General features: G+C 39.5%; 1 protein-coding gene across 19 annotated transcripts in view; it reads left to right on the top strand.

Annotated features, from left to right (window-relative positions):
• Window positions 1-18,501, top strand: part of bnc2 (basonuclin zinc finger protein 2) — a 583,190-nt gene that overhangs the window by 295,235 nt on the left and 269,454 nt on the right. For 2 of the 19 annotated variants that reach the window (XM_072589041.1, XM_072589039.1), the window contains one exon: window positions 9,914-9,979. The exons of the other annotated variants lie outside the window; for them this stretch is intronic. In XM_072589041.1, coding sequence (XP_072445142.1) covers window positions 9,914-9,979 — 66 coding nt within the window. The remainder of the gene's footprint in view (window positions 1-9,913; window positions 9,980-18,501) is intronic. 19 annotated transcript variants of the gene reach the window in all.

Here is an 18,501-nt window from a genome sequence, read left to right as displayed (position 1 = left end):
TCAGGCAGCATCCGAGGAGCAGGTAAATCAATGTTTCGGGCAAAAGCCCTTCCTAATGAAGGGCCTCTTGAGCCTGTTCCATTATTCAACAAAGTTGTAGCTGATCTGATCACTGCATGTTTCCACCTACCCCAATCAGTTTCACTTCCTTACTTATTGAGAATCGATTTTTGACTCTGCCTTCACTGTCTTTTGAGGACGTGTTCCAAAGTGTATGATGCTGTGTAATTAAAAGTAATTCTTCTAATCTCTGTGATAAATGGGCAACCCCTTAATTTGAAACAATAACCATATTCTACAGTATATTGTTCTATTTTATTCTGGATCTAATGGGAACAGTGATTCTGTCTAGAACTCTCATGACTTGAACCTCCCTCAAATTGCCTTTTAATATTTTCCCAGATGACCAATCACGCTTTCTTCAATCTGTCAGAGTAGGTAAAGGCCCTCATTGCAGGAAGCGTTCTTTTCTCATTAATTCATTTTTATTCATCTTCTCCAGAACCTTCATATCCTTTCTGAAGTGCATTACCTATATTTAGATACATTACCTAGAATTAGATACATTTGAGGTTGAAAGAGTGCTTTTGGAGAAGTTCATTGTAATTTCTTGCTGTTGTACTATTTATGAAGCCCAAGAGCACCTCAAATACCTGATCAACAGTTGTGTCAACCTGTCCTTCCACTGTAACAACTTGTGCACATGTACTCTCACATCTTTCTGCTTTTGCTTCATCTCCTTCTAGGTTTATACCTTTTTGTTTAAATTGCCACTATTTGTTCTTCCTTCACACTCCACTGTACTTAGATTTTGTCTGCTGTATATTTGTCCATTCTCCCAGTCTAGGAGAAAGTGAGGACTGCAGATGCTGGAGATCAGAGCTGAAAATGTGTTGCTGGAAAAGCGTAGCAGGTCAGGCAGCATCCAAGGAGCAGGAGAATCGGCTTTTCGGGCATGATTCCCGAAGAAGGGCTCATGCCCGAAACGTCAATTCTCCTGCTCCTTGGATGCTGCCTGACCCACTGTGCTTTTCCAGCAACACATTTTCAGCCCCATTCTCCCAGTCTGTCTATATATCATCTTGAAATTTATCTCTATCCTCTCAGTTTGCAATAATTCCAATCTCTATTATCTGCACATGTTGAAATTGCACACTGTGCAGCCATGTCTAGATCATTCATGTTGATAAAATAATGCAGGAGACCTGGCACCAACACATGAGAAACTCTGCTACAAATCTTCCAGTTTGAAAAACAATTAATTACGCTTTTTCCTGTCATTCATCCAAATTGTATCTAAGCTGTTACTGTCCTTTTGGGTCAGTGAGGTCAAATAGTGTACACAAGCTAATTTAAGACACTTTATCAAACGTCTTTCAGACACCATGGGAAGGTGGTGACCTAATGGTATTGTCACAGGACTAGCAATCCACAGGCCCAGACTAATGCTTTTGGAACAAACGCTCAAATACCATCATGGCAGCTCGCAGAATTTAACTTCCATTGCCAAAAATAGAATATAAAGCTATCTTGATTATGGTGCATTTCAAACTATGATTGTAGTAAAAATTGATCACTCATGTCCTTCCGAGGAAGTAAATCTGGTTTGGCCGACGTGTGGTTCCAAACTCTCAGCAGTGTACTTGATGCTGGACTGCTCTGAAATGGCTAAGGAAGCCACATAGTTAAGGGGCCGTACTGTCAGGGACATGCACATCCCATGAAAGAGTAGATTTAAAAAACATTCACCACATCACCCTCATGAACCCTCTGTTAACCTCATCAAAAATGCAATCAATTTAATGAAACACTATTTGCCTTTAACAAATCTGGATGACTTTTCTCTGAACTTTTATCAGAATTGAACTGAAAGAAGGTCAGTGAGTACATCTGATTATTTGCGAAACTATTAGTTATTTCTGATTTCTAGCATCCGGACTATATTGCTTTTGTATCAATGTTTCATTCCAGATCCCCAAACCCTCAGTTCAATAGAGCCAGTATTTTCTGCATTCGGCAGAGATCACACAAACAGGTTCATTTCCTAATATGCAAAAATTAATCTTGAGTCATGTTCCCATAGGACATCCCTGTGTTAACAAGCTAATCTAGAAATTGAACAGTGTGATATTATTATTAAAATAATCAATTTTAACAACTTGTGTTGTAGAGCACTTTTAACATTGTTAAATATGCCAAGGTATTTCAGCATTAAAAATCAAAATTTAACACCAAATTGGTCAAAGAGATTTGAAGCAGATGACCAAACGTTTGGTCAAGCTGTTAGGTTTTGAGAAAAAAAGGAGATGTGAGATCTGGGGAAGGAATTCTAGACTTTAAAGCCTGACCAGCTGAAAGCCTGGAGTTAAATGGTTTGACGTAGAAAATGGGAGATGCTCAAGAGGACAGAATCAGAGGAGATTTCAGAAGATTGTATAACTGGAGGAAGTTATGAGGCCCTGGAGAACTTTGCTGATGAGAATGAGAATTTAGAATTGGTACATTTTGTGTTTGTAAAGGAAGCAAGAGTATCATGGGGAATATCCCTCATGTGAGCACATAAGCTGTGTGACATTGGAGCATGAATGTTGTGCAAAAGGGGAACAGTATATGAGGCCAACCAAGACAAATTGTGAACTATTAGCTTAAAGATTTGGAGACATGGAAGCTGCCTTGCTGCCCAGATATGGAACTAGTAAATGCAGAACAACTTGTCAGCACAGGTAGTGCCTGGTTTCCAAGCCCAGTGATTTCAAGTTTGAAAATCTGTTCCACAATTTTACTTAGTAACTTGTATTCTTGGGAATTGTTTTTTGATCTACCAAACATCTCTTCACTAAACCTTTGAGAGCCAGTTATGCACATTCTCTGGAACGCAAATAATTGTTGGTGCAACACTACTTACCTTTGGGACTAAGTGCCAATTCATTGGCAGCTACGAAATAAATTGTTAGGCTCACTGCTCCTGCCATTTTGTAAGGGGTAAATGCTGGAGTACAGTTCTGTGGGAACTGACTGACAGTACATCAGTCTTAAAAGCGTGCCTCATTTTTGGCTGGCTCTTTATCAATGTGAGATTTTGATGTTGAGCCCAGTCTTGTAGTCAGTTTTTCAGCACAAGTCCCTACAGTCAACAGTGGGCTTATTTTCCCCTCTCTTCAAAGGGAATACATGCCATCGAATGCAATGAGAGTTGAACTACAGACAGCTGCAAGAAAATCTAATTAGAATCACTTGACAGAGCAGGATAGAAAGAGAGCCTTTGGGAACTACTCGATTGTTTTCACTCCCACCTCTTTCCCCTCATAGCCCAGCAAATCTCTCCTTTTCAAGTATACATCCATTTCCTTTTTGAAGATTTATGTTGGATCTGCTTCCACTGCCCTTTTAGACAATGCATTCCAGATCACAACTTGCTGTGTTTTGAAAATGTAACTCTTCTATCTTCCCTCTGGATTTTATTGTCAATTATCTTGAACTTATCACCTCTGGATGCCTACAATTCTGCCAGTGGAAACAGTCTCTCATTAGTTATTCTACCAAAAGCCTTCATGATTTGGGGCATTTTTTATTAAATCTCCTTTGACCACTGCCAGCTTCTTCATCACCAGACTCGTCACGTAACCAATGATTTTGCATTACACTAAGTTCCTCAGCAGATCCAACATCAATTCCCTTGCTCTTCTTTTCCTTTCATTGTATCTCATATCCTTTGTAAACAAAAGAATATTCCCCAATTTTTAAACGGTCAGGGTACTTCAGAGCTATCACTTGCATTTCCAAAGATTTGTTTGTTTATTGATGCTGATGAACAGGATTTGATGTTGGACAAATTTCCAAAGGATTTTCTTGGCAGGCTTTGGAATACTGTTGTCTTAGCACTCAGTAAGTGAACAAAGAATACTTGAGACTGTTCAGAGCTTCCAGCCTTTGGACTTGTATCTGTTGCACAGAGGCTAAAGCCATTTTTGGAAAAAATATACTATTGCAGTTTTGGTGAACTGAGCTCAGAGTTATCAGAATTGCATTTGGTTCATCTGGCTGTGCTTCAGTTACTTTGCTTAGTGCACATTGTCATCATTCTGAAATGACACTAGACTTACTCCTATTTAAGCAAATCTTATGCATACCTAAACAACTTATTTCCCATGTTTCGACACATCCAATTAACACCTCAAAGTCATAAATATTGTGGGAAACCAATGTGCTGGTTTTTGCATATAATTTCATTTGTAACTAATTCTTGGATTGAAAGTATAATAAAGGCAATGGACAGAATTGATGCAATGCTTCTCCTGTTCAAATAAATTCAAATTTAGAAGGCTCCTATCTCTTAGATTCTGTGTTTCCTCTTAAGCTTGAGCCAAATACTGAAGAAACTTGTGGAGATTTCCCATCCCTGAGTAACATTATAAGGATGTGATCTCTTTATGGCTTGAGATTTATAGACTGCAGATGACAGACCCCACTTCCTTAAAAACCCCTGAGTGCTACTGTCAAGGGATTTTTGAATTTGAATTAATGTATTGTATGTCTGCAGAGCACTGCAGAATCATATTTGCTTAATATTTTCACTCATTAGGACAGAGCTGATAAAGTACAACCACCAACAACAGTTTTCTCCTGTATTTAATACACCTAGGAAATATTTGGAGCTCTCCTGCTGACAAGCTGTGAAAATAGTGATTATAACCTGTTTCTGTGTTTATCTTGGCTCAATAAGAATTGCAATTTTGGGTTATTGCTAATGAGGAAGCTTGTGCCAAAGCATAAAGTTGATCAAAACCTTGGGCAGGTCACTCACTTTCTGCGCTTCTTGCTGCCACGTAATTTAAAAATACATTAATTAATTTGTGCATCCTGCGCTTCACTGGTTCATATTGTGTTGTCCAGTTCCAATTGCCCTGGGATGGTGGTCAGCTGCTTCCTTGTACCACTGCAGTCCATGAGTAGATACACCAACAGTGCTGTTGGGAAGAGTGAGCTGTCTCAATGGCAGTGAAAGAAAGGTAATATAGCCTTAAGTCATGATGGCGCGTGGCTTGGGAGGAGCCTTACAGCTTGTGTAATTCCTATGCATTTGCTGCTCTTGTCCTTCTAGGTGGTAGAGGTTGCTAGTTTGGAAGGTGTGTTCTAACGACCCAGGTTGTCGTGCTGCAGTGTATTTGTAGAAGGTATGCACTGTTGCAGTGATACATTGGTGGTGAGCAAATTATATTTAATTTGGTGGGTAGTATGCCAAAGAAGTGAGCCATCTTCTGCTGGATGCTGTCAAGTTTCTTTGAGTCCTGAACCAGGCGAGTGGAGAGTATTCCATCACACTCACGACATGTGCCAAGTAGATTGTGGATGGGCCTAGGAGAGTCAGAAGGTTAGTTATGTGCCTCTGACCTGGTCTTGTATCCACAGTATCGATATGACTGGACCATTTCAGTTTCTGGTTGATGGTAATTCCTGGGATGTTGATAATAGAGGATTTGATAATGATGCCAATGAATATAAAGAGTGATGATTAGATTCTCTGTTGTTGGAGGTAATCATTGTCTTGCTCCTGTGTGGTGTGAATGTTACTTCCTACTTATCAGCCTAATTGATATTGTCCAGGTCTTGTTGCATATGGACTCATGTCCCTTTGCTCTCAGCTCAGGAATAATTCGCCAATAGCATGGCAAGATCCCATACATTTGCATCCTGCTGATTTGTTTGATTTTTTACATTTGCTGCCAATAAAATTTCCCAAGCTGGTAAACTGAAAGACCTGAAGTGCAGGGACATACAATGGGACAAGACGGATACAGCTCTCCTGGTAGAGCGAGAGAAGAGGTTCTGCGTAGGCTATATGAAGAGTTAGGCACCAAATTAAGAAACAACATTTCTAAGATAATCTCTGGATCATTAGCTTAGCCATGGATAAATTGGCAAAGGACCCATAAGATTATAGAAATGTATGCATGGCTCAAAGATTGGTAAGATTAGGAGGTGTTCTAGTTCATGTGATACAGGCATCAGTGCTGGGCAAAGTGAGGACTGTACCATTGGGATAGTTGACATATGAACTGTGCTGAGGCTGGAGTTCCAAATGAGAGAAGTAGACAGGTGTTAAAACTAAATAGTGGAGCAAGGCATCAAATTTGACAAGATGTGATAGATCAGAGATAGGCGAGAGAGAAAGTTAATGATAAAGGAAATGATAAACAGATTGTGATGGGAAGTGATAGAGAATACAAATGAAACAATAAATCAATAGACAAGGCTTGAGGTTACAAAAATAATAAAAGAGAAAACTCTGGAAATATACATAACATTTGAAATAATGCATATGAACTGATAACAAATAGAAACAATTAAGTACAAACTGGTAGCCATTGCAAAGAAGTGGCAGCAGGATGATCGAGATGGGGATCAGAATATTGAATGTTATGTGACATTTAGGAAGGACAGGGTGCTTGGTAAAGATGGAGTGATGGATCTATTAATTCGTGAATAGAGAAGGGTGGCCCAAATTCAGGAAATCAGGATGTCGAAGTAGTTTAGATAGAGATGAGAAATGATAAAGGCAAGAAATTACTTGTGAGAGTGGTGTATAGGATGGACTATTAAAGAAACAAATAATGGCAGCTTGATAAGACTGATTAATGACCTCAAGCTGGAAGTGCCTCTCATTGCAACAGCCATATTATGATTGAATTTCTGTTTCAAATAAGAAGAGTACGTCCAAGACTAGTATTTTAAACTAAAATAAGGGCGATTTTCCAAAAATTTCCCAAAATTCTCCATTCAGAGCAGGTTCTATTAAGTTGGAAAACAGCAAGTATAACTACTTTATTCAAAAACGAATGGGCACAGAAAACAGCAGACTGCAAGCCTGCATCCTTAACATCCTGTGAAATTGAAGACGTTCGAAACTATTATTAAAGGTGTTTTAGCAAGGCACTTCAAAAAGTTCAAAGTAATTGAACAGACTTACCATGGTTTTGTGAAAGGGAAATCATGTTTAGTGTATTTAATTATTTAATAGTTTTCTTTTCAGACGTAACGTGTGTTGCAGATAAAGGGGAAACAGTGGATGCATTGTATTTAGATTTCCAGAAGGCATTTGAGAAGGTTCCACATCAAAGGTTATTTCAGAATGTAAAATTGCATGGTGAGGAGAGTAACATATTGGCACAAACAGAAGATAGTAACTAGCAAACAGAAATAAAGAATAGGCATAATTGGGTCACTTTCTATGAGTGGTGTACAACAGGAGTTGGCACTGGAGCCTTAACTACTTACAACTTGTATCAATGAATTTGAAAGGACTAAAGATATAGTTGTTAAATTTCAGATGTTTATTGAATTCAAATTCTAAATCTGCCAGGATGGGATTTGAACTTGGGTCCACAGGACATTGCCTGTGTCTCTGGATTAACAGTCCAGCAATAATGCTAGTAGCCTTCACTTCATGTGAAAATGCCTACTTTACCAGGAAGAATAAAAAAGCATATAATCCAAACACTGAAAGGTTTCAGAGCTCTGAAATGCAGAGGGAACTGGGTTTCCTAGCACATGAATCAAAATAGATTAATATGCAAAGGGTTGGCATGCCTCACTGTAATATTGTGCTTGAAATCAAGCTATGCTGTTGTCAGAGTTATCACAAAAGTTTAAGATTTTATCTAAATTCACAAAATTCCAAAATTTACCAGACTTTTCAGACCCTGTTTAACAGAAAACAGACCAGATCTGTGCTCTTAACAAGAATTGCTATTTACCACAAACAAATAAATTTTAAAAATCATGACACCAGGTTATAATCCAACAGGTTTATTTGGAAGTACAAGTTTTCTGAGCACTGATCCTTCATCAGGGAGCAATTTTAGTTACAAGTAAAGAAGCATAAGCTATCAACATCCAGCTCTACTAATTAAAACTCTGATTCCCTTTTAAAGCTCACCCTACATACACTTGCAGACAGGTACAAACAAATATTGTCTCGTGAGGGGAAGGAAAAACTGGGAGAGCAATTCAACATTCCTTGTTAACAGGGTTCATTTGAGATTATCCTTTCTGCTTGCCTGGACTGTTTTTCTTTGGCCTCTCCAGGTACTTTCACTTGCTCGCAGGAAGAACACCATGACTAGTTTGCAACTTATAGAGTCTCTGTCTTATTGTTAAGAGGCAACAACTGGTGAGGGAAAATGAACTGGCTTTCTTCAGGCTGTGGGTGTTTTTCCTTGTAGAGAAAAGGATACCATCTGCCCTTCTGAAAGTTCAAAGGCTTCTGGATACATTGTTCACACAAACAAACTGCCCATCCACCTGGGGAGCTTTGTCGTTTTGGTCTACAACAGAAAAATAAAAAGATACAGCCTTTACAAGGTATAGAAAGTAATTAAGAAAGCTCATAGTTTGTTATCATTCATTGAAGGGAATTCAATACACAAGCCGGGGATGTCATGTTACAGTTATACAGGATATTAGTGAGACTAAATTTGAAATACGGTCTCTAGTATTGGTCTCCTTTTTTAAGAAATGGTGTAGATGCATTGGTAGCAATTCAGAGAAGATTTACTAGACTAATACGCTGAAAGGCACATTGTCTTCTAAGCAAAGATTGACAAGGTGAGGGTTGTAACTCCTGGAGTTAAGGAGAGTAAGAGACAACTTGATTGGGACAAAATATCGTGAAGGAATTTGACAGGATGGATATGAAAAGGATGTTTACATTTGGAAGAATCGAGATCGAGGTGTAATTGTTTTAAAAATATGAGGGGTTTCCCGATTAGGACAGAGATGAGCAATTCTTTTCAGAGAGGGTTGTGAGCTCTGTTCATCAAAATGTGGTGGAAGCAGAGTCATCAAGTCACTTTTTAAGGCAAAGATAAATAGATTCTTAATAAGCACAGGTTATTGGGGAAGATGGAGATGTTGTTCAGGCATGATCTTGTTAAATGGTGGCGCAGGCGTAAACTGTCTAGAGTGCTGTCCTTCTTTCTAATTCACATGTTTATATGTGCAAGAATGGCTACAAGTCATGTTCTCTTCGACTGAGTGTGTTAACTTCTGCCTTCAATACTAATATATCTAGCATGATTGTCCTTTCATATTCCAGAATATAGATCAAAACCAAACACCTGATTGTTTGTACAGCTCGGAAACAATAAATAAACACAGTAATCACTATATATGATAAAATATGACTCTTAGAAAGTATTTGTTATATGAGAGAGAAGGATAGGACATGATTAAATTAATGTTGGTGTTAAGTTCTCTTTCAATCAATTCTTGAATGACCTTCTGCTGTTAGTTCAACGATTGAATACTCCTGGGATTTAGATTTTATCAAATTGTTGAGACTGCAGAGCGACACGGTGACTCAGTGGTTAGCACTGATGCCTCTCAGTACCAGGGACCTGGGTTTGATTCAGCTCTCGGGCAGCTGTCTGTGTGAAGTTTGCATGTTCTCCTTAGTCTTCGTGGGTTTTCTCCAGGTGCTCCGACTTCCTCCCACAGTCCAAAAATGTGCAGGTTAGGTGGATTGGCCATGCTAAATTGTCCATCATGTCTTGGGATATGCAGGATAGGTGAGTGACAGGTGTAAGGTGGGATGCTCTTCAAAGGGTCAGTGTGAACTCAATGGGCTAAATGGCCTGCTTTCACACTGTCGTGACTCTATGAATCTACAATAGATTCCATGAACTGATCCAAAGGCTTCTCAAAGATGGGCTGTAATTGGATATTTTGTGATAATGCAACATAGGCTGATGCCCTAAGTAGTGGAAAGGCAGGAAAGTGGGCATGAGACATGTCTGATCAGCCATGATCTTACTGAATTCCAGAGCAGGCAAGAAGGGCCTATTCCTGTTCTTATTTCTTATTGTCTGAACCTATTAGTTTGGGATTTGCTGACTAAAGTTTTCTTTTAAATCAGCCTGTTCTGACATGTTGTGACACACCTCCAGGGCAGTGGGACATGTACCTGACCTCCGAGCCGAAGGTAAGCATGCTGTAACTGCACCAGAAGAGTTTTTTTAAAAAACATCTACAAATTGAACCTGGGCTCTCATTTCCTTTTCACTGCATACCTCTGAGTGAGAGTCATAAATATTTTAAATCAATCTGCTCAGACATGTCATGACACACCCCTGCAGCAGGTGGGACTTGAACTCAGTCCTTCTGGTCCAGAGGTCATTGAGTCACGGAGGTTATTAGCATGGAAACAGGCCCTTCAGCCCAACCTGCCCATGCTGCCCAGTTGTCACAATTACATTTTTCCCATTTGCCTGTGTTTGGTCCATATCTATCCATACCTAGGTGTTAAATGAATATTTTACCAAAGAGAGAGAGAAACATACCTGCAATATTGCAATTGGCATCTTTCGTCTTCTGTTTTCTGCCTCACCATGTACCTTGATGGCAGCCTCCTGGTGGTCTGCTTTGCTCCCCACGATTCATTTGCCAGATTAATGTTTCAGTCCAAAGTGTTGATTTCAATGTGGAAATATTTCATCACTGGTAAAATCCAACTCCTTCTGTTGTTTTCATTGTTTATTCAATTGATTTTGTTGACAATCAAGAATTTTCACTTTTATTTTTGGTCAGAATTTTGTCTTTTGGAATGGAACCTTCTCCATTGTTGCTCCTTCTCCCTCTTGCTGCAACTCTGTGAAGTTTAGTTTGAAGTCAGTGAAATAGTAAGAAAAATAATTGATTCTGTTGCTCAAAGATGACAACTGTTTGCTCGAAGATGCTAGATTTGGATGAGATGCATCCCTCTAAATGCATGATCTGCCATTTTTACAGATTGCAGGTAATCCTTTGAGAGAATAGGTGCTGTTTCAAGCTTAATCCTCTGAAGTGCACTTTACTTTGCTCAATGAATACCCAATGGTCCATGTGCATTGATTGAATCACTATTTTAGACCACAAATCTTACAAATTGACCAAGGGACTTAAGAATGTACTGCAATTATTATTTAATTAAAGGAACAGCAAAATCCCAGTGTATTCCCAGGGTTTAAAAGCAGAGGATGATCAATGGTAGAAATTTATGAGGGTAATGTAGACATTAAAACTCGTGGGCAATTTTGCAGATAGTGACATAATCATAGTCGTACAATCATACAGCATGGAAACAAACCCTTCAGCTCAACCAGTCCATGTTGACCATGTTCCCAACATAAATCAATCACACTTACCTGCATTTGGCCCATATCCTTCCAAACCTTTCCTATTCATGTACTTTTCCAAATGACCTTTAAATGTTGTAACTGTACCTTCATTCACAATTTCCTCTGGCAGTTCATTCCACACCTGAACTACTCTGTGTAAACAAATTGCCCCTCATGTCCTCCTTAAAGTTTTCTCCTCTTACCTTAAAAAATTCTCCCTAGTTTTGAACCCACCCACCCTCGGGAAAAGACCCTTGCTATTCACCTTATCTATGCCCCTCATGATTTTATAAACCTCTATAAGGTCACCCTTCAGTCTCCTTGGCACCAGTGAAAGAAGTCCTTGCAAAAAGGCATGAGACAAATTTTTACATTGAGGGTGATTTGCATGTGGAGTGAACTTCTTGAGAAATTGGGGGATGCAGATACAATTACAACATTTAAGAGACATTTACATAGATACATGAATAGGAAACATCGGAGGGAAATGGGCCAGGAGCAGTTAGGTGGGGCTAGTTTAGTTTGGGATAATGTTCAGTGTGGACTGGTTGGACTAAAGGATCTGTTTCACGCTGCATGTCTCTGACTCTGTGGCTCTCCTTATCGTTCAAATTTTCCATTCCTGGCATCATCCTGGTAAATCTTTTCTGAACATTCTCCAGTTTAATGTTATCCTTCTGAGAGCAGGGTGACCAGAACTGCACACAGTACTCAAGAAGAGGCCTCACCAATGTCCTGTACAACCTCAACATAGCATCCCAACTCCAATTCGCAAAGGTCTGAGCAATGAAGGGAAGACTTGAGGTGACTTTTTAATAATGGGATGGAAAATGCTAACTGTTTGTGGAAATAGGACAAGATTGGAATTGTTAAATGTTTGTGTGCCCACAATAAATAATTCATATCTTGTCCCAGATGGTCCTGTGTCTGAAGAGCCCAATTATACTTGTAACACAATAACAAATCTAAACAAATCTATTATTTCTTAATGCTTGAGAGATATTCACATTGCTTGCCTTTATTATAAACTACCTAAGGAACTAAAACCTGCTAAAGAAGCAGTATTTTTTCAATTCTTACTTACTCTGGCCTAACTGCTGATTAATTAAAACACAAGCTGATTATCATTGGCTGTGGCAAGAGTTAAAGAAACAATATTGAACTCATTAACACAAGTGGATGGCAGAATGTCACAAAGGTGCTGACCATCCCACTACTGCCAGTTTGCAATGAATTTCCTTTTGACAGTAAGTTCTCTGGTTTCTATGATGAGATTATTTTATTCTATAAATTAGGGGTCTTTGTTGCTGTTAGGACTCTTGGTTGCAATTTGAAGTTTCACTTACTTCACCCCAGACATCCAGCATGGAGTGATTTGAATGTTTAACCTTAGAAAGGGACTTTAGTGAGATCCTTCAAAATACAACTCTGGAAGCTTCAGCATATTAGATTACTCCATGTTTGATTTTCATGGAGGCATAAAGAACAATATGGGTTCCCATTCATCTCAACCTTTGTCTGTCAGTATGAGCACCACCTTCAGCGCTTCTGTGTTGGAACCAATTTGAACCACTTGGATCCCAATATCCAACAAGTTTAGTACCCCGATGCTTGCCAGTTTCATTTAAATGACAGCCCCATCTCCAAATGGTTTTAGCCTCTTTTGTCTGGAACAATGGGAGTGGGATATGTTTTCTTAAAAAAACATCAACTGTCCCAAAGTGAAAATCTCTTCAAACACCTTTTAAATGTCCCAACACAACCATTAAGATTTATTAAATGATCCAAGGACTCAAGTCGTATGAAAATGTGAGCTTTCCTCGAAAGGAAATGATTTGTTTACTGAACCAAATACTCATGGGAATAATTACTGAAGAAATAAAGAACTTGTATTTATATAGTGCCTTTCACAACCTGTAGGTATCTTTAAAGAGTTTTTCAATATATGCAGGAGTTTTGAAGTGTAGAGGCTGTTATAATTTAGGACAATACAGCAGTTCTCCAATGGATGAAAGAGAAGAGCAAATTACTTATTGAATGAACCAAAGGCTTCCAAGTATTGCAAGAGGTGAAGCTGTTACTGTGCGGAATGGCGGGCTTCAGACAGAATTGAACACAATGCCAGGAGCAGGAAATAGTCAGTCTTTTCGTTTCAACAGGGTGGTAGAATAGATTTACTAAATGGGCACCTGATGTGAGAGGACAGAGTCAATATATTGAGATATGTTGTGTTGGGCATCATTTAATAGTTAAAGCAAAATTAACCTTATGTAAGTGTTAAGATGTCTCCAAGCTTTATTATTACTATGACATGCTACTAATGTGATTGAACAGAGAGATATATGCATCAGCTTTAGAAAATAATCTCCAGAAATCCATATTTTACAGATACTGAGTGAAACTCAGCTGAATAATTAGTAAATTTGCTCTATCACTTCTTGTTTTTGCACCAAGTATCTGAGTTTCCCTTCAGATGGGTTAACACTTCTAAAAGTAATTGGACAATTTTCGGCTTGTGATCTAGGTTGAAAGTGGTCTTCTGGAGTGAGTGACTTTGTTTGTTATTTGTTTATTTGATTGATTGTTTTCTCTGAAGCCACTGGGTCCTGTTCCCATCTTGCAGTGAATACAGTGACCAGTATTGAGCCTAATGTCATTATAGCAGGTCTGAAGAAATTGAGGTTATCCTAGAACAGAAGGAACAAGGTGTTGTGTATATAGCACTGTTAATACAATAAAACCAACCCAAAGCACTGCAAAGGAACGGTTGACACTGGACTGTGTGAATGGGTAGTTGGATTGGTGATAGGTAGTTTTTATAGAATGAAGAGAGCAATTTAAAGGAGGAGAGGTTTTGATTGAGGGATTCCAATGATATGATCTAAGTTCGGAGAAGACATGGCTGCCAGTGGTGGAGCAATGGAAGTTGGGAATGCACAAGAAATATAATACCAGTAAAAGTTGTAGATTTTAACAAGGTTAAAGACAAAGGGAGGTGATGAAGTCATGGAGGGATTTAAAACCAGGAATGTGGAAATTTAATACTGAGGGGCTGCCTGACCAAGAGCCAGCATGTTTGGGTGTTGGTGAATGGGATTTGGTGTGAGGTTGCCCATGAACTGCAGACTTTTGGCTGAGCTCAAGTTTACGAAGAGTAAAAGAAGCCAACCAGGCTGACATTGGAATATTTGAGGCTTTTTTAAAAAAAGGCAAGGGTGAGGCAGAGACAGAGATGTATAATGTTGCAATGGTGGAATTTGTACTTTCTTGCATTGGAAGAGTGCTGATATTGGCGTATTCACTACTTTATTTTGTGCCTGCTTGTTTCCATGATGGCCTCCCTTGTGTTCCTTTAGCTGTGAGTGGTAACACCATCCCCCAGGGATGTGCTAATGAACTCCAGGGAAAAGAACAATACTAAATGACTGCACTAAACTCTCACTTAATGGACTGCACAGCGTAAACACATTCCAAGAGGTGTTTAAAATCAAGCCATGCAATATCACGCCACTGCTGTAATTTCTTTCACTTGAGCACGATAAACCTACCCAAAGTGCTTCTAAGAGAATAGAAAATGTTTGTCCAACACTTGTGGAACATGTGTTTAACCCCCACACCCTCCGCAGTGCTGAGTGCCCCTATTTGCTCCAAAGAATGTTTCTTCAGAAATAAAATGTCTGATGGAATTTTCCTCCTAAACGTTTGGGAGGGAGAGAAAAACACTGCTGGCTTTTCAAAGAACTGAGTAAGGAGAGTGAACTGCTTTAGGATATGTTTCAAGGCTGTTGCATGGAGAAAAATAGAGGATCCATGCTTATTAAAAGAAACCTTTTGATTTGCAAATGCTTTTCCGTAAGATGGGCACAAGATGCAGATATTAACCGAAGACCTGCCCTGGATTCCTCAGACCTTGTAAAAACAAGATGGCTGTGGGTGCTCAGCAGTCAAGGGACAAGTGGCGAGACAACCAGAAAGACAAAAGAGCCCCTGAGAATGCAGCTGGAAGTTTTTCTGCTTGTGGTTTGTAGTACAGCTGGTTTCAAATGTGTCAGCCTTGTTCTGCCGAGATTGCCACAGTTCAATTGGCAGAATGTGAATGTCACAGCTGGTAATACTTACTGTATCTGCTGTAAAGTATGTGATTCATTAGCTGGAACCTTCTGGTTTTTGAGCCAAGCTGGTCGTGTTTTCATTAGGATGTGGTAAAATCAGGGTAGGGGGTGAAACATGTCCGGAAATCTGTAACTGTTTAATTGTGAACCACAATCAAGTTTTTTTTTAAGAATTGAAGCCTGTATAAATATTAGAGTTACTGTTCCTTGGATGCGACATCATTTTGTCAAGTTATTTCAGTTTCATATTAAGTCTTAAGGGTGAAATTGCAGATTACTGACTCAGTGGTTAGAATGTGTAACTGGCTATCACGTTGGTTGAAAAGAGCACCTTCAATGCATTTGAAACTAAATTTTTAAAAATGAGGAAGAAGAATAGGAGGGTATGTTGATATGGGTAAGGTTGGAAAGGGAACATAGAATATTTGAATTAAATGTGATGCAGCAGAATTATATTCCAGCATGAGATATAATCTGATGGCCCAACATAACTCACATGACCATTCCCATGAAGACAAAAGGACCAACCATGGTTCAATGAGCCTGCTAGGAGTTGCATGAAGCATACTGAAAAAATGGGATGGCAACCTGATGAAGCTATGTACAGAACAGGACTACGTCTGCCAACCAGCATGTGAGAAATCGAGCTAAGTAATTCCCACAGCTAATGGGTCAGATGCAAGCTCTGTGATCCTGATACATCCAGCCATGAATTATGGTGGTAAGTAACTGAAAACTAACCGGAGGAAGATCTATGAACATCCTCATTTCAATTTTGAGAGATCCCAGCACATCAGTGCAAAGGACAAGGCTGAAGCATTTATGAGCATCTTCAGCCAATGATGCTGAATAGATGATCCATCTCATCATCCTAATGAGAGCCTTGGTATCACAGATGTCACTTTTCAGCCAATTTGGTTCACTCCATATGATATAAAAGACGGCTGAAGGCACTGGATACAGTAAGGGCTATAGGTCTTGACAACACTCCACCTGTAGTACTGAAAACTTGTGTTCTAGAACCAGTCACACCCAAAACCAAGCTACTAGACAAGCATTGACCTGGCAATATGAAAAATTGCCCAGACAAGTCCTGTCCATTTTTAAATAAAGAAATTAGGATCCAATCCGGTCAATTTTACCCCATCACAGTGATCGATAGTGACAACGTTATCAAGAGTTACTTACTCAGCAGTATCTTTTTCACTGATGCTAAATTTAAATTCTTCCAGGCCACTCAGCTGCAGACTTCAAAAGTTTGTTATAGTCTTGATCCAAAAATGGATTAAAAAGCTATACGTTATAGGTGAGAGGAGTGTACTGTCCTTGACAATAAGGTAGCATGACACCCTACGGCATTGGAGACCCCAAGTAAAATTTCAAGTTGATGGGAATTGAGTCAATGGTTAGAGTCAAACTCGGCACAAACAAGGATAGTTGTGGCTGTTAAAGTCCAATCATCTTGAGTCCCAGGACATCACTGCAGAAGTTCCTTGAGTTGATAAAAGGCAAGTAGCATTCATGTCATTCAATGTTCAAGAAATTGCCATCTCCAACAAGAAAAAAAATTAACCATCTCTCATGACATTCAATTGTGCTACCATTGCTTAGTTTCCCACTAGTAACATCCCTAAGGTTATCATTCACTGGAATGGATCTCGACCAGCCACAACTATTGTGGCTACAAGAGCATGATAGACTCTAGGAATCCTGCAATGGATAAGTCATCTGCTGACTCTCCAAAGCCAATCTACTTTGTACAAGACACAAGTCAGGTTTTTGATGGACTATTCTTCACTTGCCTGAATGAGTGTAACTCCAGTACCCCTCAAGAAGCTTGACAGAATCCAGGGTGAAGCAGCCCACTTGTTTGGCATTCCATCCATTCACCATTAAGGAACCACAGCTACAAGATGCACAGCAGAATTTCGTCATGGCTCATGTAACAGCACCTTCCAAATCTACAGCCTCTACCACCTAAATGGACCAGGGCAGTAGAGAGAGAATGCAACCATCACCACCTGCAAGATTTCCTCTACGTCTCCCACCATCTTTACATAGAACTATATCAGAATTCCTTTACTAGTTCTGAGTCAAAATTCTGCAACTCCCTTTTGTGACATCACTGAGAGTGTACCTGTATCAATGGACTGTAATAGTTAAACAAATAACAGATGCATGAACACCTTTTCAGAGGTACTCAGTGATGGATAATAAATGCTGGCCCAGCTACTGACACTCACATACTGTGAATAGATAAATGAAAGAGCAATGTTCTCTTACTGAGCTGTAAATTCTGTGCAAAATTTAGGGTTAGAGTTTGTTTAATTGTTTAAAATAAATGTTTGCTTGCATTGTTTAATTTTCTGGTAAGCCAGGGAAAGAGAGAAACTAATAATGAGTCAGCATAATAAGTCTGCGAATGTGGATTGGCCATGCTGAAAGCAGTCCACATCATGACAAGACCTGGCGTGTGAGAATGGGTAAAGGACATGGAAGGAGGTTTTCAGACCCTTATTGAATCCTGAAGGTTGTAGGGTTTTCACATCGGAAGATGAGATGCTATTCTTCCAGCTTCCAATGTACCTCACTGGAGCACTGTAGTAAGCCCGAGGCAGAAGTATTGACTCAGGAACACAGTAATGTGCTGAAGTACCAGGCAACTGGAAGCTCGGGGTCATTTTTACAGACAGAACGTAGGAGATTTGCAAAGAGTTCACCCACTCTGCTGCGGTTATGTTGGAGCTGTAAAACAAACTTTGCTTAGACCACAGCTTGAGTCCTGTGTGTAGTTCTGATCACCACAATGTGGGAAGAATGTGATTGCACTGGAGGGATTGCAGAGGAGATTCATCAGGATGTTGCCTGGGTTGAAACATTTTAGATATGAAAAAAAAGCTTGAGTTTTCTTCCGAGAAGAAAAGACTGAGATGGGACTTGACTGAGGTGTGTAAAATTCTGAGGGGTATGAACAGGTTGGATAGAAAGCAACTGTTCTCCCCTCAATGGAAGGATCAATAACTGGAGGGCATAATTTTAAAATGAAATGCTGGATGTTTAAAAGGGATTTGAGTAAGCTATTTATTTCACCCAGAGGGCGGTAGGAATTTGGAATGCACTGCCCGGAGGAGTAATAGAAATAGAAAACCTCACAATCTTTAAGATGTATGTGGATGAGCAGTTGAAAGATCATAACACACACACAAGGCAAGTGCTGGAAAGTGGGATTAGTGTGG

This window comes from Chiloscyllium punctatum, chromosome 2, assembly GCF_047496795.1.
Source record: "Chiloscyllium punctatum isolate Juve2018m chromosome 2, sChiPun1.3, whole genome shotgun sequence".
Taxonomy (NCBI): domain Eukaryota; kingdom Metazoa; phylum Chordata; class Chondrichthyes; order Orectolobiformes; family Hemiscylliidae; genus Chiloscyllium; species Chiloscyllium punctatum.
Note: the sequence above shows the minus strand (reverse complement) of the source record. Positions and strands in the feature narration are given on the sequence as shown.